Source organism: Dicentrarchus labrax, unplaced genomic scaffold, assembly GCF_905237075.1.
Source record: "Dicentrarchus labrax unplaced genomic scaffold, dlabrax2021, whole genome shotgun sequence".
In the NCBI taxonomy this organism is placed as follows: Eukaryota; Metazoa; Chordata; class Actinopteri; family Moronidae; genus Dicentrarchus; species Dicentrarchus labrax.
The window spans coordinates 8841472-8868701 of record NW_026136707.1 but is presented as its reverse complement, the minus strand read 5'-3'; the positions used below and the strand labels follow the sequence as shown (position 1 = coordinate 8868701).

General features: G+C 36.6%; 2 protein-coding genes across 2 annotated transcripts; both read right to left on the bottom strand.

Annotated features, from left to right (window-relative positions):
* Positions 1 to 1287: 1287 nt before the first annotated feature.
* LOC127367320 (carcinoembryonic antigen-related cell adhesion molecule 5-like) lies at positions 1288 to 8323 on the bottom strand. The gene is made up of 11 exons (XM_051407073.1): positions 8278 to 8323; positions 7233 to 7553; positions 6262 to 6540; positions 5886 to 6149; positions 5252 to 5533; positions 4686 to 4955; positions 3709 to 3987; positions 3098 to 3364; positions 2732 to 3010; positions 1380 to 1462; positions 1288 to 1296 (listed from the first exon to the last, which is right to left on the bottom strand). The coding sequence occupies exons 1-11, from the start codon at positions 8321 to 8323 to the stop codon at positions 1288 to 1290; spliced, it is 2379 nt and encodes a 792-aa protein (XP_051263033.1).
* A 2286-nt stretch (positions 8324 to 10609) lies between these two features.
* Positions 10610 to 26405, bottom strand: LOC127367319 (carcinoembryonic antigen-related cell adhesion molecule 20-like). The gene is made up of 12 exons (XM_051407072.1): positions 26282 to 26405; positions 23937 to 24257; positions 21571 to 21849; positions 20908 to 21174; positions 19478 to 19747; positions 19053 to 19304; positions 18521 to 18635; positions 17089 to 17135; positions 16922 to 16969; positions 12091 to 12414; positions 11665 to 11940; positions 10610 to 11570 (listed from the first exon to the last, which is right to left on the bottom strand). The coding sequence occupies exons 1-12, from the start codon at positions 26325 to 26327 to the stop codon at positions 11317 to 11319; spliced, it is 2499 nt and encodes an 832-aa protein (XP_051263032.1). The 5' UTR covers positions 26328 to 26405; the 3' UTR covers positions 10610 to 11316.
* Positions 26406 to 27230: the final 825 nt, after the last annotated feature.

Genomic DNA, 27230 nt, shown 5'->3' with positions numbered 1-27230 from the left:
GGAGGCAGAAAATGGTTGGGTTGAATAAATAAATCAAAAAACAATAACACTGCTGCTTTATTTCTTCTTACTGTTGATGTAAAAGTCTTCTTGTGAGTCTTTTTTTATGCTGCAGGAGGAAACAAGCAATTAGAAATATGTTTCAGTGTTTTGATCAACAGCACACCTACAAAATTCTGTCAGTAATTATTGAACTAAAGCAATATGTGTCATTTATGAACCAATCTGAACAAAAAAAAGACAAACAGAGCTACTAAAATACAGTATTTTTGTTTGTGACACACACACTGATTAAAGACAGACCACAGGTACAAAAATGGGAGTTCACTGAATCATTATTATTCATTCACATCCAACTCACCTTCAAAGGAATACAAGTCATGTGGGTCTGTTTGTGAGATCTTATACAAGTCTGAATGGTTCTCCTTCACACTTAATTGTTCTAAGACAAAAACAGAGGTGTGTTAAATCTCATGATTCATTTAGGGACTTTTCTTATAAAGAAACAAGTATTTTCTTTGTCATCATCTTTATGAGATAAGAACTTGGATACTAACGTTTTCGGTGTGCTGGATAAACGCTGTTGACTCTGAAAATTTTAAGTAAGGCATTGTTAATATGTGACCTAGCAGATGTTACTCAAATTTCTTCTTTGAACTAGCTTCCTAAAATCTCCAAAGAAGGGCTTTCACGTTTTTAGATTTTAACTACACAATTATGGTGGCCAAAAGAATTTACAATAATGACATTATTATCATAAATGTATTCATGTTTCAGTTAAGTATTTTTTCATGAATTATTACATTCAATTGGGTTATGTTAGTTAAAACATCTGTATTATATATTATTTACTGTGTATGTGGCATCATTGTAAGGACATTTATGTCATCTTGTGAATATGTACAGTTCCAGATAACATAATTATGGCCACTATGGACTGTTTTTCAACAGAAATCATTACCTGTTTTATGCTTACCTATTCCTCCTTATCAGACCGTACACAATTGTTCCACTCACTGTTGCAACAATAATACAACATCCAGCTGTTATGATAATAGCAATTGCAGCAACAGCTGAGCAGTCACAGTCTGAGAAATCTGAAAAAAACACCCAAGAAGATCCTTAATGTATTTTTTTCTCTTCTGAAACACACATCTCATTGTTATATATATATTTATATGGCAGTTATTGCTTTTTTGTCTCATACCTATAACAGTTAACTCATGGTTTACAGTTTGAGTCTGCCCTGTGACAGCATTCACTGCACTGCAGGTGTATGTCCCACTGTTAGAGCGTCTGATGGACGATATGACGTATACAGCCTCGTTAAAACTGGTTGGCTCTCCATTAAAAAGCCACGTGAACGATGCTGATGGTACAGACATAGTGGAGCAGTAAAGCATTGTGAAATCTCCAACATGCATGGATGCAGGTCCCATGATGGCCACGTTGTCAGGTCCATCTGCAACATAACCAAAGAGTCAGATGTTTTAAGTTATTATTGCTTTTACTTGTTTTTGACAGATTTAATGTGAGTGTGTGTTTTATTTCCGGCTTTAAGTCTTCAGAATCTGCCTTATCATTACAAAGCTCATGCTGTAGTTTTACTGTAGAGTCCTTAGCTCAGTTGTCCTGTATGTATTCAGAACTGTGAATCACAATTAGGTGAAGGTTAAGCAATCAACACACTTCGTCGAACTTTGGTTCCCTAAATTAAGCCCCAATGGTTGAGTCTCTCAGGCACTGACGCCTTGAAGGAAATGCAGGTTTCACTCTTAACCAGCTCAACAGAAGGGTTGTCCACTTTCCCAGATTTTTTTACACATTTTTTATAAATCTGTGAGGGCTGAGAGCTGTAGCACTCTTAATTTGGTGAGGTAATTACCCACAGTAGCACTGTTTTATTATTTTTTTCAAAGTATTTTTTGGCTTTTATTGCCTTTATTTGATAGGACAGCTGAAGACAGACAGGAAAGGGGGGCAGAGAGAGAGAGGGGCTGACACGCAGCAAAGGGCCGCAGGTCGGTACATGGGTCGCCAGCTCTACCCACTGAGCTAACCAGGCGCCCACAGTAGCACTGTTTAATGGAATCTAAAAATAATTATAGTAAAATCAGTTTAATCTGAAGACCTAGCAAGAACAATTTTACAGGCAAAATGTGTCTTGTTGTTTGGTTTATAAAGATACTGAATTGTTACATCCTGATATGAGGAACAAACAGTTCCATGTACATATGTTACATATAAAATATAAACCCTTACACTATTTTAGTCACAGAAACACCTTATGAAATTTTATGAACTTATGTTCATCATACGGCATTTGGAGCCTTTGCACTCATTTGCACACTAATGCTGATCATATAGGTGATGATTCAGACTGTACAACAGCTCTCAGTAAAGGCAGGGAGGACAATAGATAATAGACAATGGACAATTTCTACCTGTATCTGCACATCCATTTGCACTGTTTACTGTAGCTACTGTTAATTTTATATATATATATATATATATATATATATATATATATATATATATATATATAATACTTTATATTTTATCTTTTATTTTTAATTCTATTCTTAAGGTTAGGGTTTTTAATTTTAGTTTAATGTATGTTTTGTATTTTGTATGCTACTGGATACTTGAATTTCCCTCCTGATAAATAAAGTATCTATCTATGTTAATAGAAGTGTGTGAGCTTGAGAGTAAAGTTTCTCATAAAACTCACATTGGATGAAAAGATTCAGTGGCCGGCTGATTCCACTGCCGACACCATTCGACACGTTGCACCTGAATGGTCCCTGGTCATAGCGGGTCACATAAGTTATACTGAGAGTGGTGCCTCCACCAGTGAGCTGAACTCTGTCGCTGGCTGTAACCTCAGAGCTGCCGTTGAGCCAGAGGAAAGAGAGAGAGGATCCAGAGGAGGAGCAGGACAGACTGACAGAGCTGCTGAATTCAAACAGGTGTGCATTGTTTGAAGTCACCACCACATTGGAGACCTGTGCTGTGGGTAAAAAAAGAAGGAAAAAAAGAGGTTAGCGGCAAGTCAAGTATTCAAATTACTTTTATTGTAACCATTTAACTAACTCACTCAGTACAGAGACAGCTGCAGGCTGGGATGTTTCATATCTCATAGTTCTGTTGTTAAACGCCTGACAGCTGTAGTTTCCACTCTGACTCATCTGAATGTTCATCAGCCTGAGCTCTGGTCCAGTATCAGACAATAGATCTCCATTCAGAAACCACTGAATCTGGGCAGAAGGTCTGGAGTCAGCTGAGCACATTAGAATGATGTTTGATCCTTCATCATAGTATTCTTGTGACGGAGACAGCTTCAAATTAATATTTTCTGGACCAACTGGGGAAAAAGACACAAGACAGTACGGTCAACAGTGAAAGGATAGTAGCTTGAGAAAAGCTGCACAATGCATGCAGCTTGGTTCAGTGTGAAGGGGTCATTAGTGTTAAGTATGTTGTCCAACTGTGGAACTGTATCATTATACTAAATACAGCGATCATTTACTCAGAACCAGCCAAACACTGCAAACATGAAACAGCACGGAGCACAGTAAAAACTAATTTAGACAAAACCACTCCTGACATTATGGTTGTAATAATCATGAATCAAGCCACAAATTTAAAGATCTATCTAGCATTAGCAAACATCAGAGACTGATTATGCAGGTAAGATCTGTAACTCACAGCTGATGGAGAGTTTCACTGGATCACTGGTGTAATTACTGAAATTATTGAACACATGACAAATGAATGGTCCCTGGTCGTAGCGTGTCACATTAATTATAGAGAGAGTGGAGCCTTCATCTGTTAGCTGAACTCTCTCGCTGGCTGTAACCTCTGAGCTGCCGTTCAGCCAGAGAAAAGAGGGGAAAGATCCAGAAGCCGAGCAGGACAGAGAGACTGAGGTTCTGAGCTCTGACAAATCTGTGGTGCTGGGAGTTATTACAACGTTGGAGACTTGTGCTATGGGTAGAAAAAAAAACAATGCATTACATTCAGCAAAGTATATTAAGTTCTGTACCAATTCTGCATCAAACAACACAACTAAACAGTCTCTAAGGAATTATTTCTGACCCATGAAACTAGTAGAGCAAAGGTAGGAAATACTTTAAAATACAGCTCACTATTTACAGTGTAATTGTGTTGTATGAATAAGGTACCAATAAGATACTTACAGTTCCCACTGCTACTTAAATCTAGATATAGAGGAAGAAAACAAGGCTATAGGGAAGAAGGTAGTAACAATCAGCCATTTGAAGGAGAAATAAATGTTTTTTTATAACTGGGTACCTTTGGGGTAAAAATGGCTACCCTCACAGTTATTATAACTGTTCATAATTACTTTATATAGCTTTCACAGAAAGATTTGCCCCAAACTTGTTTTCCAGTACCGCACCGAGTTAATTGTATAAAACATATTATTTTTCTCTTTTCCTCCCAAATGCCCAATTTTTCCTACCTTCTTCCCAACAATCTTGTACCAATAATTACTTTATTGTATCATAAAGTGTTACCCAAAGGTACATGTTTTATTTCTTTTCACAGACTGCTTGAAAAATGTCTGATCAAAAGCCTCTACAATCTCTAACCTTCAGAAACACTAAAAGCCTACAGTAAGTGCTAGGTGCAACGTATTTTAGGCCTCACTTACTCTAACTTACATTTTAGTACAGAGACAGCTGCAGCCTGAGATGTTTGATTTCTCATAGTTCTGTTGTTAAAAGCCTGACAGCTGTAGTTTCCACTCTGACTCATCTGAATGTTCATCAGCCTGAGCTCTGGTCCAGTATCAGACAGCGGATCTCCATTCAGAAACCACTTAAACAAGGCTGGAGGTCCGGAGAGAGCTGAACAGATCAGGCTGATGTCTGCCCCTTCGTCATAGTATTCTTGTGATGGAGATAGTGTCAGATTAATATTTTCTGGGCCAACTGCGTCAAGACACATAAAAAGATATATTCAACAATAAGATAGAAACAGCAGCAAAAAGCACATAAAAAAAAAAAATGTTTGAGGCAAAAAGTACATGTGACAGTGAGTCTAACTCAAGACTGACAGCTACTTTGTATCAGTAAAATTCATAATTATTATCCCATCTGTAGTGATCACTTACTCCTGACCAGCAAAAACAAAGCAACAAAGAATATTTCCGACTGTGACAAATCAAGCGTGACATTTCTAACTGTCTGGGATTTGAAGTAACATGATTTAAGATGAAATAACTCACAGATGATCAAGAGCTTTATTGGATCACTGGTGCCATCACTGACAGGGTTAGACACATGGCACCTGAATGGCCCCTGGTCATAGCGGGTTGCATTAATAATAGTGAGAGTGGTGCCTCCATCAGTGAGCCGAACTCTGTCACTTTCTGTAACCTCAGAGCTGTCATTCAGCCAGAGGAAAGACAGAGAGGGTCCAGAGGAGGAGCAGGACAGACGGACAGAGCTGCTGCTGAACTCCAAAATGTCTGTTGTGCTGGCATTTACCTTCACATTGGATACTGGGGCTGTAGGAGAACAATATTTTGAGTAGCATTTAGAGGTAATTTTGTATTGAGAACATTCCTAACCTTAAAGATTGTGACTTAGTGTGAAGTTTCAAAATTAGGAATTAGTAATAAAGCAATGCACAAGTCATCTAGAGTCTGATCCAAATACATCCACCAAAAATCTGTTTCTGCTTATTTAATAAGCATCATAAAGGTTTCATTCAATTTGGTTTAGGTCCAAAAGGGCATACAATGCAAGGAAATTGTTTATAAGTAATATAAGGCAAACTAGTTCAAATAAATGCACTAATTGACAGTAAAATCTTTGTGACTATATCACTACTGTAAGAACCTATTCGGTTCAACTTACCCAGTACAGTTATGACTGACTGCTGAGATGTTTCATATCTCAGAGTTTTGTTGTTAAAGGCCTGACAGCTGTAGTTTCCACTCTGGCTGTTCTGAATGTTCATCAGTCTGAGCTCTGGTCCAGTATCTGACAACCTGTCTCCATTCAGAAACCACTGAAACAAGGCTGCAGGTCTGGAGACAGCTGAGCAGGACAGGGTGATGTTTGACCCCCTCACATAGTATTCTTTTGATGGAGATGTCAAATTAATATTGTCTGGGCCATCTGCAGTGTGGCACATAAAAAGTCAACACAAAACAAGAGTTAGCAATAGAAATGTTAGTAACTTCAAAAAAATGTGTATATGCAATGATATTCATGCAGGTTAGTAACTCACAGCTGAAGGAGAGCTTTACTGGATCACTGGTGCCATTACTAACAGCATTGAACACATGACACCTGAATGGTCCCTGGTCATAACGGGTCACACTGACTATAGTAAGAGTGGCGCCCCCATTAGTGAGCTGAACTCTGTCACTGGCTGTAATCTCAGAGCTGTCATTCAGCCAGTCGACAGACAGAGAGGATCCAGAGGAGGAGCAGGACAGACTGACGGAGTTGTTGAACTCCACCAAGTCTGTGCTGCTGGGAGTTACTGTTACATTTGAGACTGGCTCTGTGGGTTGAAATAGACAAAAGAATAATTACACAGAACTGATTATTATTTTCTAGATTTAAATGATGAGAAACAACACCAATGATAGACAACTGAGGCTTGGAATACACTTGCTCCCTGTGTGTCAATCAAAGTCAGGTTTTATTGAACTGATAACTGATATTGCATAAGACAAACGCTGCAGGAAAGTTCACACCTGTGTAGGTCAAAGTCACATTTGTAAGAATAACTGTGGAAAGATTTAGCTGTTCCAATGATTTGACAAAGAACACTAAAATTGCTGTATTTCATGTAAGCACGGTCTTACTGAGTGATTTTTATTTAAGTATTTTCATTGTGTCAACTGTGACACACCCTTTTTATACTGCTTGTAAAGCATTTGGAGGCTTCTTTTTGCTTCTAGTATTTCACAAGCAACAACTTTGGGTATGTTTTCTTATTATAAAATAAAAGCATGTTTTCATTAATGTATAATCACCTGAATATAGGAATAGCTGTGTTTCTCTATCTTAGGATGACCCCTTTTTGTGGGTCACCTTCCATGGAGGCTGCCATGTTGAACTGCCATGTTTCTGCTGAAGCCCAGTATTGACAAACCAAACACTGGCTCAAGATAGTTTGCATTTTTACGCATTGGAAGGGGAAGGTAAAGCAAGAAAATATAACAGTGAAACAGTGATGTATCAACGTACCATATACGACCAGTTTGCAGCTTCCTTTCTGTGCTGCTCCACCATTTGGTATAATGTTGACTTTGTATTCTCCACTGTCATTAAGAGCTAGATTTCTGAGCTCCAGAGATGCTGTAGATGTGAAGAGGGTTATCCTGTCTGTATATGCTGGTCCAGTCAGGTTGACACTACTCGAGGTTATTATATTGGATGTATCAGAAAAACGCCAGGTGACTGCCAGGAACGGTTTTTCTGATGGAGTCACTGTTGTGGTGAACATCACCGTCTCTCCAACAACTGCAATAAGACTGTCTGGTAGCACACCAGCTCCGTGGCTTAAACCTGGAGGACACAGTTATGTGTTTGGAATAAATGTGACTGAAACTCAGATGACAATGAACTGTGTATCAATGAAGAATGTAATCAATTTACTTAAGATACCAGACACAAACATTAAATCCAGCCTTCAAAACTATCAGACTCAGAGAGGTGCTACCTCTTGTACAGCAAAATGCTGGTGATAAAAAATCGGTATCAAGTCATTTGAATGAAAACAAGATTAGGTGGGTCTTTAAATGTAATATGTGTAATCTAGAGTATCTCAGATGTCATATTAGCAAGAACAGGTTGTGTAACAAAGGTCAGGAGAGTACTGCCAACCTGCAAGACCAATCTACATTGACTTTATCAAGATTTAAAAAAATATTGCAGAGCATTATCAAAATTGTATAAAAAATAAAAATTGTGGCTAGATTATTTATACTTTGATCATTTAAAACCCCACCATTACTGAAATGAGTGTTACATAGTAAGGTAAACCTTTTTTCTGTACATGCCGCTGTTATAGAATAACAATCTAATACAGATACACTTTGGTCTTTGGTCTTTTCTTAGATCCAACACTGCCTTAAAAGTAAGATAGGGGAAGCATAGCTGGAGAGAACATTTGATATTACACTGTGTAACATATTAAACTCTAATAATCAAAAAAATATGAATCGCCAGCTTCTTAAATTTAACTTAACCAGAATAATTGTGTGTGGAACTTAAAATGGTAAAAGCTCACCGGAGATGGCTCCCAGGATGATCAACAGTATCACAGATGTTTCCATATCTTCTCCAGGCCAGTGGAAAGTGTTTTCAGAGAGGAGGTGCTGTGACTACAGTATGTGTGTTTGATGGGATGGACAATGGACCTTTTCACCTGGTACAACCTTTACGTCTTTTGTCGTGCCTGAAAAAAACAATCATCAACAAGAGCCATGCCAATAATGTGAGAAGTGATTGGGTGGGTGTTATTCTTATCTTTTGCTATATTATGTTTTTGTTCTTATAAATCAGATCAATAAGCAAAACTCAGGTACATTCATATCTATAAACAACAAAAAAAATCCTCATAACATCTCAGAGTGGACAGAATAGCTAGCAAAAGCAACTTTAAAAGCTAAACTAAAAAATGTGCTGAACCTGAACATAAAATAGCTTACTTGCATGAATGCAAAAATATGTGCCTGCGTAATGTATGTATGTTTTATATATATACATATATATATAGCATTAAAATATTTTGACATTATGTTAACGTTGCCTTATTGTTTTTCTAATTTGTTTTCAGTCACAAGCAACGTTAGCAACTTCAGTGTGCACTATTAAACTGTGTTTAACAGCGTCAGCCCTGTTGTTATTGTTACAGTATCTGAGCTTTGAACCAGTGACAAGCTGTGATTTCTGACAACCTTTCTAGTGGAAAGCAAAGATGAGATGATTTCCACTGTTTAGATGTAAAACCATCAACTGTACTTTATAAGATGCCAGTATTATTGGATGCAAATGCAAGCATTTATTAGATTTTTCATCAATCCTACAATAAATTCCTCATTAATAAAACCTACTTCCAGTGTATCCTGCAGCATTGACAAAGAAAATAATTTCACTTGAAATATTTGAATGCTTAGCCTCATAATTTGTTCTACCCATGACTGGTGATTTCTTATATTTCTATTTAACTGCTCATAGATACCGTTGTCTCTTTTTGCCCTTTCAATTGTGAGTAGGTCAAACCATCATTCAAAATAACATCTATTTGTGAAGAGGATTTTCTACAACCTAAAAGAAGACCATAAAATTAATCCTCTCAGCCATCTGACTGTACCGAATGATGCTTTCCTGGCAGACAATGCCTTTGAACAGTGGTGTATGTTTATTAAAATCTTTAGCATCAAAAGGTTTGGCATCACTGCCTATTTTATGTTTACAACATTAAATCTGGTGGCAGATAACTTATTCACTCTGACATTTTCTCATGCAGTCAAACTTTTACTCCCTTGGAGTGTTGCAGCCTCAATATATTATACTGATATGATGAATTTACAGCACAGTGAACTCAGTGATAATAAAAGTAATAAGGCCACATGCTGAACATAATGTGCTGTTGTTGTGGGTATTTTTTAGGAGTAGTTTGTATACAATTATACATTATACATTACAGGTATGACAACTGTGAAGAACATTGTTCGTTTTTATGTCCCTATGTTTGTTAACTTGACTTGTATAAGCATAGAATAATGCAAAGAAATAAGAAAAAGCAGCCAAATGAATTCATGAGTATTTTACTCATCCATGTAGTGTCCCACAGTTTTTTCCCTCGGTACAGATCTACTTTCTACCTGTAAGGTACAATAGCTCACATGTTCCTGTACAAATCAACGTGTCCAGTTCTGATAAAACTTTATAATGGTTACAATTTGATAAGAACTGAATAGTCACATTGCATTATGTCATAAAAAAAGAAGAATACAGTTGTTACAGGCACTATAAGAGAAGATCAGTTCTGTATCAGTAGGAGAGAATAAAAACAGTAGCTGAAAAAACTGTCAATAAAATAATAGAAAATGACTGTAGAAGACAAAAGATAATACTGTGTCTATATTCTCTAAAGCACAAGTACTGTACATACTGTAAGCTACACACATACACAGGTCATTTTGAAATTGAAAACATTAGTGTCACAGTTGTGAGATTGTGTTTTACATTCTGTATAATCATGGAGGTTTGGTTGGTCTTGTTGCACAGTATACTTTGACACTTTGCTGCAACTTACTTAAGATTATAGAATTGGTCATATATTTACATCAGTATTAATTAAAAACAATTACATATTCTGGTGTATTCTTAAAATGTAATGTTTTAAGAAAGATTAGTATGTAATTAATGCCTGTGTTCTTTTTTGCCACGAATACGTCCGCAAGGACTGATCATGGCAACATCTTTGTGTATAACACGGTGAAGCTCACAGTGAATGTAGGTTCCAGCATGCTTTAAGGGTTCATGGCAGCACACTGGTGCACCCTTGTGGAACAAAAAAATAGGTGGTCATTAACACACAACACTATCTGATACAGAGTTATAATAATAGTTTATTATAGGGACAGTTTGATATGGCATCATCAAGCTTCAGTCAGAACATGAGACACTTTATCACACGTTTGAAGGCTGAATGACACAAGAACAAAGTGCCAGGTCTGATATGCAAGACCTAAAAACGTCACAGTGTTAAGATTGATTTATTAAAGCTGAAACTGTCATTGGTCAAGACCAAAGCTGCTGTGGAGAAAATTTTTACTTTGTAAGTGAGATACACCTTTACTGCAATTAGCAATACTTCATTTGTTACTTAACATAAATTACAACAATTAATGTCACAACTGTATATTACTGAAGAAAATTATTTAAAAAAAATACTACAGGGACAATACTAAATATGAAGTACCACCGGTTTGTCATTTTATCATTTATCATCCACAGCTTTATTTTTGGTGAACATACAATTGAAAGAGACACCACAATAATAAACACAGAAAAATTATCTAAAATAAACACAATTATTGATCAAAATGAGCAACTTTGTTAACATCACAGTCTTTAGACCAATATGAGTCCAACCGAGGTCAGGACAGTGCAAACCAACATGGACATAGAACCACTGATGGGAGTAGAGGAGTCTGGATCAGAAGAAAAAAACATTACTCTGTCTTTTCCATTATTTGCAATCACATAACAGTATTGACAGGTTAGTACTGTTAGTTAGATAAATATGAAAGAGAGCTCAAATACCACGCAGTGTGTGGAACACAGAGGCTTCCAGGCCAGTGATGGCATTTTGGGCAGTGCAGGTGTACCTCCCCAGGTGCCTCTCTTCCATCTCATGGATGTAGTGCATGGCCCCATACATCTTCATGTGTTTGAACGTCCAGAAGAAAGTTGCCTTTGGTAGGGAGTCAGCAGAGCAATAAAGAGTGACACTCTCTTCGAGTTCTGCTCCTATTGGCGTCTGAACGATTCTTGGTTTGTCAGGTCCATCTGAACAAATGAGGAAGAAGAGGAGTAACTATTATTATGAGAATGAGAAAAAAACATATTATAAAGGCTTGAACAATTCTAAGTGAATACTCACAATAGACTTTAAGTGCGCATTTGGCTGTAGCAGAACTGAAATCATTGCTGACTTTACAAAGAAACTCTCCGGTGTCTGTCCTGTTCACAGGGCTGATAGACAACACTCTGTTGCCATCGTGAAAGCTGTATCTCTCTCCAGGAACCAGAGGTTGGCCGTCCTTCACCCACACTCTGGTAGACACGAAGCCATCAGCATCGCAGGTTAGGTTCACAGAGGTTTTACCTTCTATTAAGTTTTCTGTGGGACAGGCTATAGTGGGTATTGACACTTTGGCTGTGCAAAAAGAAAGAAGAAAAAATGAATAGAAAGATAATATTAGAGCATCATTCAGTGTGCTTTTTTACCCAAATGATATTGCACAAGCATTATTTTTTATTCCTTCCCGACATTAAATACAGCATCAGATTATTAAATCTTACTTACTCTGAACCTCCAGCTTTGCAGCTCCTTGAAGCTGCACTGCTCCATGTGGGATGATGATTAGTTCATATTCTCCGCTGTCTTTTTCAGTCAGGTTTCTAAGCACCAGAGATCCAGTGGATTTGTCTAGGGTGATCCGGTTCTCATAGCCTTGTCCCACTACATCTTCACTGGTTGAGGTTATTACATTGGCGATACCGTTGAAGCTCCAAGTCAGTGCCAGAAATGGTTCACCAGTTGGTTTTACAGATGTTGTGAAGGTCACACTCTCCCCTGCTGCTCCGCGAAGTAAGTCAACAGTGAGTACACCGGCTCCATAGCAAACACCTACTGAAATATGAACATAGTTAACCAACATTTCACAACCTGTGCTTCTATTGATGATCAAATTGAAAGTCATTCAATAGATGTCTTACCTGAGGAGAGGAACACAAGTATGGCCGATCTGAGAAACGTATAAGTCATGGTGTATTACTCAGTTTGGTCCTCTTCTAATGCTGTCTGACCTCCCACCGTGTGTGTGCAACAATGGAAGACGTGTCCCTGATATTATCAGCAATAAATGAAACCTGTCATCAAGACACACACAGGATTTGCATGTTTAATTATTACCTCTATTAACCCTTTGTTATTGTACATGCTTTACATAACAACCTAATAAAACACAACTGCATGTTCTGAACATCTGAACATCAGACATGATGGTTAATATTCACTATTGTTTGTACTAATTTCATCATAAAAGAAGTTTTAGAAACAACTCTTCTGTGCATAGCAGTGCTGTTAGCTAAATGCTAACATCAGCATGTTAACATTCAGTAACAATGTTAACATGATGATGTTTCTAATAATATATATGATAATAAACTTTATTCATCATTTTAAAAAAAAGAGGTACAACATGATTTACATGTTTGAACCAGGATAAATACATTTCAGGACTGCGAAGAGAAACTGAACAGAAACAGAGTATGTCCGCATTAAAGAAGGCTATCACAGGTAATAAATATATACTGTATATTATAGGTTATAATATGTACCAGGCTCACCATCTTGGTTCACCATGTTAGCATGCAAACATTTGCTAATAAGTACCTGATTATGGCGCTATATGAAAAGTCAGGAGATCACCAAAGTTAGATATTTATCCTGCATCCTTTTTCATGACAATCAATTAAATAGTTGATATTTCAGTCTGGACCAAGGTGGTGAATCGACTGGCCAATAACTTGTCCTATGCCAAATACCACTCCAACAAAGTGGCAAATCCCAAAGATTTCTAAAACCAGTTACATTATGTGACAGTAAGTTACAGATTTCTACCTCTTACAACAGGAACTGCTGATCCCACAGGTGAAGAAGTTTTTTGTCTATGAAGTCAATCACTCGATTAGTGTGAACTAATGAAATGAACACACGTATTATTTCAAAAAAATATTTCTGCATGTATTGTATTTATAACAAACAAACATACAAACCATACCATATCTTTCAATATAAATAAAATGTAAAATACAAGTGTGTAATAGTCAGGGGCGCTGCCAGGAATTTTGGGCCCCATGACAAAAAAATCAAATTGGGCCCCCTCTGCGCAGCTGTTGTCACCACATCTCTAGGACCTAACTGTCCCATCAAAAGCTTTACATAACTCTAACTAAAGGCTTGCAACTGTCTTGCTTCTTGTAGTTCAATATTAGTACTAGCACAATATTTACTGCTGGTGATTTGTACATACATGCAAGTCTGCATACAGTATGCAGTTCACTATTTGATGCAACATTAAAAGCAACCATAAAAAATGTGCTAAAGGCCATCTTTTACAGTCTCAATGTATTGTAAAATTTCAAAATGGAAAATTCTCTTAACGGAATTAATTATTAATTATTATTATAATAAAGTCTGTATCTATAGATGTCATTCCATAATTCAATCTAAATGAACGTATCAAACTGGATTATTTTAATATTGTCTGTATCTTACATGCAGGCTCAGGTAAGCTACTCACTGTTTCCAACTGTCCAGCATCCAGTACAGACAGTAGGTTGTTGTTTTTTAATTTTATTTCATAATGATCATCATGTGAGAAAATAATTGTTATTAATGTGTTTGAATTTCTGTCATTAATAAATATTTCATTTTCTTTTTTGTAATGGTAAAAAGAGCAAGAGAGAAATCCCCACAGACTCCCTGCAATGATGCTAACTGGCCTGTCATTGAACACAATGTTGCTCAGCTTCTTCACTGGGACAGGGAGGGGTACAGTGATGGGGAGACTGGGGTGCTGCTGACTCATCTGTTGTTAAGTCTGCTAAAAGGGGCAGGGACAATGATTTAATATGAATATGTTGCTAAACGTTTCCCTGAACTGATTAAATGGTGATTAAATGCAGACTAACACTAGTCTGTAGCTGGCTATCTTATTTCACTATGGACATTAAGCCAACAGGTTAATACCACTCACAGACTATAGGCTCCTTTCTTGGTGAAACACTGGGTTACAGATTGACATCCTTTCCTTTGTCTTTCCTCTCTCTTTTCTCTCTTTCCTTTTTTGAAAACCAGATTTTGATTGACTGGGCAACATTGTGATCACTGTAGTTCTGACGCATCTACTGACAGCAACTAAACACCGTCACTGATAAGAGCGCTAAAGCAGGACCAAACCATTTCATGCAGATACAGGGGGGTGGTCGGTCAATATGGATGTTTACTTTTTGGTCAATGGGGATATTTAACTTTTACTCCCAAAAACAAGTAAAAACAAAGAGATCATTAATTTTATTATTATATTTGAAATATATATACTGAATGATGATGGATTCATAATTTTATATTTGTTTTTACCTTTTTTGGGGCCCCTGTCAGTCATGGGCCCTTGGAATTGTCCTAACTTCTCCCCCCTATATGGTGCCCCTGGTAATAGTGTTTGATATTTTTACATTATTTAAGGATTTTACTAAAAATTATGGAATTGTATTAAATGTATTAAAGTTTTATTCACATTAAGTTTAGTTTAAGCCTTCCTTTCTCACTTTCTGCCATGTTTACCCAAAAGTTAGGAAATTACCATTTTGAACACTATTGGAAACATTTGGGATAATATAAGTACGCACTTGAAAAAATATATAACCAAGTTCAAGTCGTGTTAGACATTTTAATGCAGAAATGTCACATATTATATGTTTAACTCGAGCTAAAAAGATCAGATTGTCTCTTTAACTGTCCATTATCTGTAGGCTATAGCCTCAGGGAGTTTTTCCAGAAAGATCAAATCAATATCACCATTTAGTTTCTAATACTGTTGTACTTGGGCAATAACAATATATATTCTATCCACCAGACTGCCAGAATAACTACAGTTACACCACCGGAGGGCAGCACACTGCAGCCATCAGCATGAAAGTGCTGTTTAGATTGAAAGGATTTATCTCATCACTCAGGCATTTCGCAACACAGCACTTAGATTTTCAGTATAAAATTGGGAAAGAGTCGGATAATTACAGCTGTCATGGGAACACATTTATAACGAGGACTGGAGTCTGATGATTGGCTTTAACTTGTCCTTGAAGCTTAGTCAACAATCAAGAACAAACTCCAGAGGCGCAACTTCATTTAACTATTAACATTTCTTTATTTTTTTTATCATTGTTTGTTACAAGTGAGGAACAATCAAATATATAAATTCAAGTAAACAACATATACAACTTTATTAAAAACTAAACACTTCAAATCTTTAGTAGGTTTCCATCGTTAGCAGTGTTTGAACATATATAGCTATGTCATATTATTATTATTTATTATGTTACATATTTCGTTGCCATCAGAACATGACAGAGAAAACATAAATGTTGTGTGTGCAGTACAGTATTTTCATGCATCTTGTTAACAATTATCTTGTCTTATTCTATGTCTTCTTTTGTTGTTTAAAATGTTTACAATATTGAGATTGGACACCACAAGTAAACAAGAGAATAAAAGCAAGCATTAGATATACACTGTAAAAATGCACAAAACATATAAAAATAAATGAGAGAAATTTCATTGCTTCTATTATCACACACCAGAATTAAATGCCAACACATTCACCATTGTTTATTAATAGCAGAACAAGAAATGTTGCTTTACTTAACTGTTTAGGCTCACGTAAAACTTATATATTTATTTTCAAAGTAATTTGTAATACATGAAATGTAAAATGGCTCAGAGTGTAAAACGTCAGAAAGCTGTTTCTATATTATTATCTATATTATTATATATTATATATTCTATTTGAGGTCTTTGTTGAAGTCTACTACGCAACCTGCTCAAGGAGCAGTGAACATGGTACTTGAATTCAACAGGTGGCTAGAAATTAGGTAGAAATGCTTCAGTTTCTCTGTACTGGATGTATAAATAAGAGATTGTTTTCTGAGACATTAGCCATAAAAATTAATAATGCAATAATGTGTCAGGGTTGGCTGCTACATCCATCATCTTTTTGACCAAGTGACCAAAAAATCAGACTATCCTATTACTGTTTTTTACTCTATTGTACAGTGAACATATATAATGTATAACCTAAAGGCAGAAGAGAAATGGTATCCGTTCTAAAAAAAAAAACAACACAATTGGTGCCTGTTCTATTCTTGGTGACGGTGAAGACTTTCTGATAATCTGCAGGAAAAAAGTAAACAACTGTTTAAAGTAAAGACTCACTGTTTTGATTTCTTTTTTTTTTTTTTCAGAAAAAAACTCTTAGTTCTTCACAATTCAATTCAGGACACATTTATTCCTTTACTTTAAATCAAAATAATGAATTTAAAACGTACCTTTAAAGGGAAAGATGGTTGAGTTTACACGTTCTCATATACAGCTGAAGTGTTCTCATACACATTTTCTTGATCTAGGCCAAAAATATAATTTTGTTATAGCCGATTATTCAGGTGTACAATTTGCATAACTGTGATATACTGTAGTTTATTCTCAATGTGTAGGATGAAGAAAGATCAGATAAATACAAACCTCTTTTGTGTTTCTCCGATTCTTGTGGTAGAGCTTTGGGGTTTTTTCTAAAGATTTGAGATAAAGCATTGTTTTAAATGTGGTCATGCAATCAGACAAAAGACAAACAGTACTTAATAAAAATGATTAAAAAAGACATGTCTCAAACTTACAATAGGATTTTTACTTATATAAGTTCAGTCAAGTATTTAAATTTTTGCACCACTTTTGAAAAAAAAAAAAAAAGTGATCTTTAGATTAATTTAATTTCTATTAAGTGACTAAAGTGAGTGACATAAGTAATTTAATTTTCATTAAAAATTCTATGAAGGTTAATTTGATGGAGCTTTGTAAGAATGTACATACAAATATGTTTACTGTTAATTCCTAATATATAATGCTAGAGTAAGGTTAGTGTTGGTGTTAATCTAAAGTCAGTATTAATACATGATATAAAAAAGGGAAAAATGTCACGTAATACTAGGTCAAAATTATAAACCATAAGAAAACAACTGCTACATGACAACATCCTCCAATAAACCAACCCCAACACAGACCAGATTTGTGAACTGCTGGATTTCTATCTGAACACCACCTATTTCCAGTACAATGGAGGATTTTACAGACAAAAGCTGGTCAACTTCTACATGGAAGAAATAGGAAGCAATAAGAGGATGTCAAAAGTAACTGCATGTTTTTTTCTTGTTCCTTTTTTTGACCTCTATGAAAACAGCCACAAGATCCAGGAAGAACTCCAACACTGTGTGTGGTGAAAAGAAGACTAAACGCAACAACGTCATCATTATACGTGGCTGGACTATCTGAGAAACTCAATTGTATTTTCAACAAGCACCACATCTGTTTGTTTTTCAAACACCGCAACACACCAAGACAGAACCTTGTCCACCGAAAAGACAGCACACAAAAACACAAGAAAGTGCACTGTTCAGTCCAATGCAGTTAGGGATATTATATATATATATATATATATATATATATATATATATATATATATATATATATATATATATATATATATATATATATATATATATATATATATATATATATATATATATATATATATATATATATATATATATTATATATATATATATATATATATATATATATATATATAAAGGAGGCCTACAACACAACTTATCCCTCACCTACAATGCTGTCCTTTCATCAATTCCCAGGAGATTTAACAACCACTTACATTTGGCCTCATGTGAGATGTGACAACGACTGTAAATTACACCCAGGTGACTCCATGACTGCTGTTACAACAGCCAGGAGCAGTATCAAACTCAGTGATGTCAATAACATTGATAACGACCCCACACTTTTCAATCTAGTCCAGTTGCCCTCGACTCAACCCTCCTTGGATAACCATGAACTGGATAATGGAGAATCTCCACAGACCTCCTGGTTATATGTTTCCACTTACTGTTTTTTATAAACGTAGTACCCTCCACCAGCAGCTGCTCCACAGATGACCAAACATGCGATTACTATTCCAGCGATGCAACCAGACGAACAGCCTGATGTTTTGTCTGGGACAGCTTTAATAAAAAAAAGAGAGATAAGAACATGATTTTGCACCATTCTAAATCAGGAACTGTTCTGTTTGTTTTATGTAATTTTACTTCTTAGAACACAGGAGCTGCTGGTCTACAGCCGCCTCAATCCGCAGCAACTAACATTGGTTCAGAGCCGACCTAACACGTTGAAACACTGACACAAACAAACTACTGATCGGGGCAGCAGCAGACCAGCAAAGTACAGCAGTGAAACTGTTCTATATACAGCACATTTGCATTTCAATTTTCAAAACAAATCAACCACATTTGATTGGTAAATTTAATCTGTTTGGAAAATCTTTAGGAAGCCTTCTACTCTTTAAATTATCAGATGTATAATACTGTGGGTTAATCACAACATCACAAAAGTATCAACAAAGTCTACAAACAACACCATACCTGTTACAAACAATTCATGCACCGCAACTGATGTTTTCTCAGTTATACTGTTGGTGGCCCGACAGGTGTAGCTGCCACTTTCAGAAAGGTCAGTGATGATTTTAGTGAACACAGCAGAATTGTGTATCTCTGTTCCATTCAGTGTCCAGATGTAACTAGCAGACGGTATGGACTCAGCAGAGCAGGTTAATGTTAAGCTCTGTTTAAGCTGTATCTCACTTGGACCTCTGATTTGAACATTTTCTGGTCCATCTGAAAAACAGAATACACATGTTAAAGAATATAAAGCTTGTTCAATAATAAATAATAATATAATTATGTATTACAGGCCAACAAAAAAGATTTCAGCAGTACACTGCAGTGTGAATCCAATAAATAAATTATTGGATTTATGGCACTCATTATTTTGAGAGTTTGTTACTTACAGTTAACAACCATGTTGAATGTAGCTTCCTCACTGTTGACGGGATTGCTGACTTTACAGGAATATTTTCCTTTGTCTGATTTCTTTAGAGAGTGAAAAGACAGCACCCTGTTCTCATCATGAAGTGTTATGTTGTCAGCCAGGTTAAAATCTGAGCCATCCTTCATCCACTTTCTGGTGGGGACGGAGCCAGCAGCCTCACAGGTTAAGTTGACAGGTTTCCCCTCAATGGGCAGGTTGGTTGATGTGATAGAAACACCTGATACTTTCTCTGTTGGAAAAAAGATCATGGACTTTGTGAGAAAAGGTGAAAACAGGAACAAAAGTAACTGCATTACTGAGGACTGACTGAGGAAATAAATATCCTAGTTTGTTTATTGGATATTCATTTCAGAGTTATTTTAACATTTACAGTTTTGAACAACCTGTACCTCAGCCATATGACAAAGTGTTGAGTTCTTAAATAGACAGTGTAAAACAGAGATAAAAATGGTTTCATTAAAACCACCAGATTCTTCAACAACTGATTAGAAACAGCCAACAGTTATCAGACTTGTGACCTTTGATATGTAATGTGCTTCCTATTTGATTAAATGTTATTGTTTAAAAATTGTCCAGACAAGTTTCGAGCACGAAATCATTAAACATGCAACAAACAATTTTTTTTGCACCACTTTGAGGCAGTGAATCAAGTTGTAAACACAACATTGACCCTTAATCACTGGCAGCCTGGTGAATGAGTCCAATATTCACTCTCCTTTTTGCTCTGTTGTTGTCTCCACCAGCTCAGACAAATATCTGACTCTTGAGTTGCTAAGATTCAAGATTCAAGAGGTTTATTATCATATGTACAGTATAAACACAAGATTAGTACGTACAATAAAAATCTAACTTTGCCTGACTACCTGAGGCAACACACAAGTAGAACAGTAACAATATAATAATTAAAAAATATGACTGGGGCTGTACTGTTTAAGAGTCTGATGGCCTGGGGGTAGAAACTTTTTGTCTTTTTGTCCTTGCTTTCACACTCCTGTAGCGCCTGCCAGACAGCAGAAGTGTGAAGGGACTGTGTTGTGGGCGTGTATTGTCCTTTATGATGTTGTGGGCCCTCCTGATGACCCTAAATGTTGCACTATTCACCAGCTAGTACTGAGCAGCTAGTGTTTTGCTGACAACAGCTGCCTGCTAAAATACGCAAACTATGAAATTCTCATAATGTGTTGACTGGATGTAATGACTGGCCTTTTTTAATCATACCTTACCTGCAAGGTTAAGAATTCCAATGTTGAATTCAAAAGTGTTTTATATTTTTATTTACTTATTTTATTCCCAAATGTTATACAAGTATTGTATTTCTTGTCTGTCTTTTTGATTATTATTTAATTTAGTGATTTAAGTACACACTTTGCCAATGGAATTCAAACTTACCCAGTACACACACAACTGAAGGCTGAGATGTTTCATATTTCAGAGTTTTCTCGTTAAAGGCCTGACAGCTGTAGTTTCCTCTCTGATTCATCTGAATCTTCGTCAGTCTAAGCTCTGGTCCAATATCTGACAGCTTGTCTCCATTTAGAAACCAGTAAAACAGGGCAGAGGGTTTGGAGACAGCTGAGCAGGACAGGGTGATGTCTGACCCTTCCCCATAGCATTCTTGTGGTGGAGTTATTGTCAATTTAATGTTTTCTGGGCCGACTGAATGTAGGGGAAAAAACAGCAAAATCTAAAATGTGATGTTAGTTCTGTGAAAAATAAAAAGGCAAATGGCATGCAGATTGAATCATTGTGAGAAATTCTTACTGATTAGTATGAAAAACTGCATTATTATATAGAAAAAAGGAAACTGTACAGTGTAATGAAAACATCCACATCTGATTTAAAATATACAGCCAACAGCTGTGAAAGATGTAAAGAAATGCGTATGAGAAGGCAAAAAACTCTCTTGCACACACTCAATGCCACTGGGTAAGCTACCATGTGCCAATGGTGGCATTGGTGCCTAAGGTTGCTAACCCCTGCTCTGAACTCTCCGTGATGTTTGCATGCAGTTGTTGTCAGATAGAAGACTGAGCATGCAGGTTAGTAACTCACAGCTGATGTTGAGCTTTATTTGACTGCTGGTGCCACTACTGACGGGATTAGACACGAAACACTCGTATGGTCCCTCGTCATAGCGGGTCACATTGACTATAGTGAGAGTGGCGCCCCCATTAGTGAGATGAACTTTGTCACTGGCTGTAATCTCAGAGCTGCCATTCCGCCAAAGGAAAGACAGAGAGGATCCAGAGGAGGAGCAGGACAGACTGACGGAGCTATTGAACTCCACCAAGTCTGTGCTGCTGGGAGTTACTGTTACATTGTCGACTGGCTCTGTGGGTGAAAAACAAACTTATTTAATATTTGCCACCACATTACAAAGCCACAGTAGATGAACAAACTGCACTTGTTTCCCAGGTTTCACATGGCATGCAGAGGTTAGAAGCAACAAAGTACAAATACTTTGTAACAAACTACAGGTACTGTTACTGTACTTAAGTAGTTTTTTCAGGTATGTGTATTTTACATGTGTATTTATTTTTCTGACAATTTCTTACTTTTTCTTCTTTACCCAATACAACAGATATCTGTACTTTCTACTGCTTACATTCTCAAAACAGGCTCGTCACTTAAGTTTTAATGTGTTTGAGGGGAATTATTGATTATACTTAGACAAGAGAAGGAGACTCAACCCTATTTGAAGTTATTTTTGTACAGATACAGCCAGTAGAAATTTCCTTCAGAGAAACCAAGAGAGTACTTTTATACTTTGAGCACATTTCAGTACCTGAGAGAGACGGAGTACTTTTTCACTTTTACTTGAGAAAAGACGTTGAATCAGAGTCTGTTTTTTACACAAGTATCTGTACTTCCCCTTGAGTAAAGAATATGTGTACTTATGAAACCTCATACGTGCTGTTGAGTATTCATTGCTGCACCGTCAAAGTTTACACAAGATCCTGCCAAACGAAAAAGGAACATTTTCTCATGATAATACAGAGACCAAAAAGGTAACTTGGGGCTTTCCCAAAATACTTTGAACATATACAAAAAATCAGCTTTAGTTTTTGTTGATATTGTGTCAAACTGGCATTGATTTAACTCAGTGGTATTTGTAGGCTGCAGTCGTTGGTGGTTGCTCTCTAGAATATATTAGAAGAAATTGAATATAATATTCATATGTAGCCCTCCCACTCAATTCTAATTCGTTACAGAATGGTTACCTCGATTACCTTTAAACAATTTAGCATGGGTGGTGAATTGGTAGGAGCCTACTAAATATGAAATTTCTATACATTTACTTCGACTAGATAATCTGATTTTCACTAGGATGCAGAGAGGCCAAGTTCAGCTAACTCCCATGCATACTTTTTAATAACCACATTCCTTTTAAATCATAAAAACACAATTTTTACTCCATTTGCAACATGAATTATAAGTACACACTCAGATTCAATGCAAAAAAAATAGGGTAACATTTATTCAACATGACCCAAATAAAATGTAAGTAAAATAAAGAAAATACCCGGGGTTTTTAGTCTATTCAATTTATGATACCATGCATGCTGGCGCGCAGTTGGAGCTCATATGAAGATCCTTTTGATTATACTCACACTGGATAGAAACGCTGTTTGTTTCGTTCAAAACCTCTGTCCAGTGGCGACAGTCCCTCGGCTTTTTAATTAAAGAAATAAAATAACTTTAACAATATTTCATAAATTTATGAACAGCACAGCGTCTCTCTCTCACTCTCTCTTGTCGTTTTTCCTCCGTTTCTCTCTTAATCCCCGCCCTCTCACAATCCGGTAGGTTACGCCACACTCATCTCTAATAGACCCTGATTGGACAATGACAGATTGATACCTGAATATTCAAATAAACAACAAAAACATACGACAGGAGGTGTTCAAGGACTGCTCAGAACACAGGAAAATTCCATATCAAATATACATTTCACTATATTAAACGCAACTGGTCTCACATCAGTAGTAATTTATATATTTGTTAACTAAAACCCTCATAAAAGAAACCAAATGTAAACAAAAGCAGCAGGGTACAACACATAGGTAGGTTGCACCCACTGTAGTTTTATAACAAATAAATATGCACAGACTATACAGGTGTACCTAACAAACTACAAACTCTGTGTATCCATTAGATCGTATTTTTTTTTAACAAAACATTGATATCAGTGATTACAGTCATACCATTAAACATACGGATATAACTCAGTGGCATCGGTGGCCAGTGAAATTATTCAAATCTCAGTTACGATGCAGTTATTGGAAGACTTGGAAACTTAACATTTCATCATGAGTGAGAAACCATCTATAATATTTGAACAGAAACAATATTTATTTATTTCTCAACTGCTATGCATAATCTACATTCGGCACTTAAAGTGTGAAACATTTGCTCACCATATACGTTGAGTCTTGTGTTTCCATTCTTCTGTAGTTCTCCAGGAGGTATAATGGCAACTGTGTATTCCCCGCTGTCACTAAGAGCCAGATTCCTGAGCTCCAGAGATCCAGTAGATGGGAAGTAGGTGATTCTGCCTTCATACTCTGGGGCCGTTATGTTTGCAACATTTGAAGTGATTATAGTTTTAACACCAAAGCTCCAGGTCACTGATATAAATGGGTTTTCTGTTGGACTCAGTGTTGTGGTGAACATCACCGTCCCTCCCACAGTCTTATTCAGAGGACCATCTGGCAACACACCAGCTCCTTTGGTTAAACCTGGAGGAGACAGTTACAGGTCGGAGAATAATGTTGAGTACATTGAAAAACGGGCCACTGGGACAATATCCTTAATAAAACCACAATCACACAAAACCTCAAGTGTCCTCTCTCTGACTGATCGTAAGAGGAAATATAGTTTCAATCCACAGCAAAAGGAGGTCACTTGGAGGTACTTCACTTTCACTATCAATAATTCTGGTTTATCAATATATTATTTAGTAAGTCAGTTTGACAAGATTGTTGTCTTTTGTTATAATGTCTGTATGTGTCTGGTATTATATGTGTGGTGTGGAATGGCGCCGGCGACAACGGCAGCCTGTCATTGCAGCTCCTTTCATTGTTGTAGTTTTAATGTGTTTTCAGTGTGTTTTTGCTATTTTGAACTCTTTTCTTACTTTCTTACTTTCTTACTACTTTGTTCACGTCGCCTAAATACTTTTTTGGCGTTTTTGAGCACTTTTTATTTTTTGTTTACGCTGGTCTCCATGGCGACGAGGAGTCGCATTGTTTTCACCCGCGACCAGCTGATGGCCCTGAGGCCCCCTAGCATCCTGACCGGAGAGAGACCCTCCATACCGGAGGAGCTGAGGAGGAGACGGTGAGGCTGCAGAGCGGGGGTTAAACGGAGGATGAAGAAGAGGAGCTTTAAACTCTACATCCCTGCAATCATCGAGCAGATACCGGACTCCATCGTCACCATTCCCGGCTTCCAGAGGGTTTCGAGCCGACAGGGACACCACCGCGACCGGCATGAAGAAAGGAGGGGGACTGTCCGTGCTCATAAACAACAGGTGGTTTAACGCCGGGCACGTCTGTGTGAAAGAGCGTCTGCAGCCCGGACATCGAGCTCGTCGCCGTCGGACTTCGTCCGTGTTGTCTGCCACGGGAACTTTCCAGTGTTGTCGCCATCACTGTCTATATTCCTCACAGTGGTCTTCATCATCACCATCACTGTTTACATTTATGATGTCCTATTTATTCTCCTGTACAGCACTTTGGTCAACTTTGGTTGTTTTTAAAGTGCTTAACAAATAAAGTTGGATTGGATTGGATAGAACAGCCTTTTGTTCAAATACAGTGCATCTGCTATGTGAAGTGTCTGAGTTAGGCAAATAAGTTAAAGGTGGTAGAAGAAGTCATATTATTCATCAAACTACATTTACATACAGTTACATGACACAGAAAAGTCTGAGAGGAGAGTTCAGTATTACACTACACACTAAATGTAATGCATTGTGTTGGGAATTGCCTTTTTTTAAGTGCTCCATTTGTTAATTTTCATTGTCTAACAAGGGAAAGGGATATATACATAACAGGGATTTCTCCATCCACACAATCTGTGGATTAATGTGTCTATGTAAAGGGGCCTCAAACTCAAATTGGCTTGAGGCCATTGCTAGTATTTTCATCTCATCTTAAAAATTCAAGTGCTACAAGAAAGCGCAATATACAGAAAATATTTCCATTATTAACAATTATTTTGTCCAAACAATAAATTAATGCCTTAAACCTTTGACTTTTGCCAAACTAATCCACTGTTTAATAATAGAATTGCATTTTTATTGTAATTGTATATGAAGAGGTGGCTTAAACTGATGTCAAACATCTAGAAATAATAATAATAAAAAAAAATTCAGGGCAGGATTATATTATATTTTTGACAACAGAGGAAGTTGAATAGAGGGCCGGAAATTATAATAATATAATAATTGATAATTTATCGGCAGCCTGTTATGGCAGCTCCTATCATTGTTGTAGTTGCAGTGTGTTTTTTGATATTTTTAACTCTTTTCTTACTTTCTTACTACTTTGTTCACGTCGCCTAAATACTTATCCGCGACCAGCTGATGGCCCTGAGGCACCCTAGCATCACTGTTTACATTTATGATGTCTTATTTATTCTCCTGTACAGCACTTTGGTCATCTTTGGTTGTTTTTAAAGTGCTTAACAAATAAAGTTGGATTTTGGATTTGGAATAAATAATTGCTTTTATCTTCTGTATCAAGTAGTAAGAGCTCACCTGAGACGACTCCCAGGATGATAAAGTGTATCACAGATATTTCCATTGGATCTGCAGTATCATCAGGTAAGACAAGAGAAAAGATGATCACACTGCTCACATCAGGATAATGAATGTTGACTTCAATATAGGAAGACAGTACAAGGAAGTACTCCACCAAATGATCAACAAGGTCCGCCTTGTTGATGATTAACAATGTACGCACGCAGCAACTTTTAAAAAAGACAACAGGAGTATTTCTTGGGAGGGAGTTATATATATTCATTATGTCCATGTAGTAATGACTATCCCAATCTGACATAACTAAACATTCAGGGGTTAATTCAGTGTGACCTTACTCTGGGTTTGCTTTGTGGGGTATTCGGTAGTGAGGTGACAACATGAAATTCAATAGCAGGTTTGTCCTGCTATATAGTTCAGTCAAACTTTTATCCCCTCGTGTTCCTGATGGTAAGACATAGCCATTGTTAACAGCTGATGTGCTTCATTAATACAGTGTTTGATGGATTGCATTGAAAATGAAAGTTGAGATTTTAATAAACAACATTAATGGCATCCAGAAAATCCAGTGATACTTTACAATAAGGGACAAAAACGTTTGAGTTGTTACCATGGAACAAGTGAGGAATGAATGAGGAACTAAATGCTAGGGAACCATCAGTTAATGAGTAACTCCTAATCAAATTTTATAGAGTAGTTTATGTAGAATATCTGTGCTAATTATTAAACTTTATTTTGCTAACTAACTAAACTAAGATGGTGAAGAACTGTTAAACATCAATATGTTAGCACTCCTTAAAATGAAAACAGTCAATACGCTCTTTGTATTATTTTATAATTTCCTCAAAATTCATTCTGACACATTCTGTGTCTTTGGAAACTCAACTTTCTCTCTATTGTTTTTATATAATTTAGTTTAATTCAGAAACCAACTTACAACTAACTGAGA

Coding starts and splice junctions, on each gene's coding strand:
- LOC127367320 (XM_051407073.1), bottom strand. CDS start 8,323: ATGGAAACATCTGTGATACTGTTGATCATCCTGGGAGCCATCTCCG. Junction 6,150..6,261: donor AGTAAAGCTCTCCTTCAGCT/GTGAGTTACTAA, acceptor GCCACACTGCAG/ATGGCCCAGACAATATTAAT. Junction 3,365..3,708: donor AGTGAAACTCTCCATCAGCT/GTGAGTTACAGA, acceptor CTTTTTCCCCAG/TTGGTCCAGAAAATATTAAT.
- LOC127367319 (XM_051407072.1), bottom strand. CDS start 26,327: ATGGAAATATCTGTGATACACTTTATCATCCTGGGAGTCGTCTCAG. Junction 21,175..21,570: donor AATAAAGCTCAACATCAGCT/GTGAGTTACTAA, acceptor CCCTACATTCAG/TCGGCCCAGAAAACATTAAA. Junction 12,415..16,921: donor AGCTGTATATGAGAACGTGT/AAACTCAACCAT, acceptor ATATTTCAGTAG/GTGTTTGCTATGGAGCCGGT.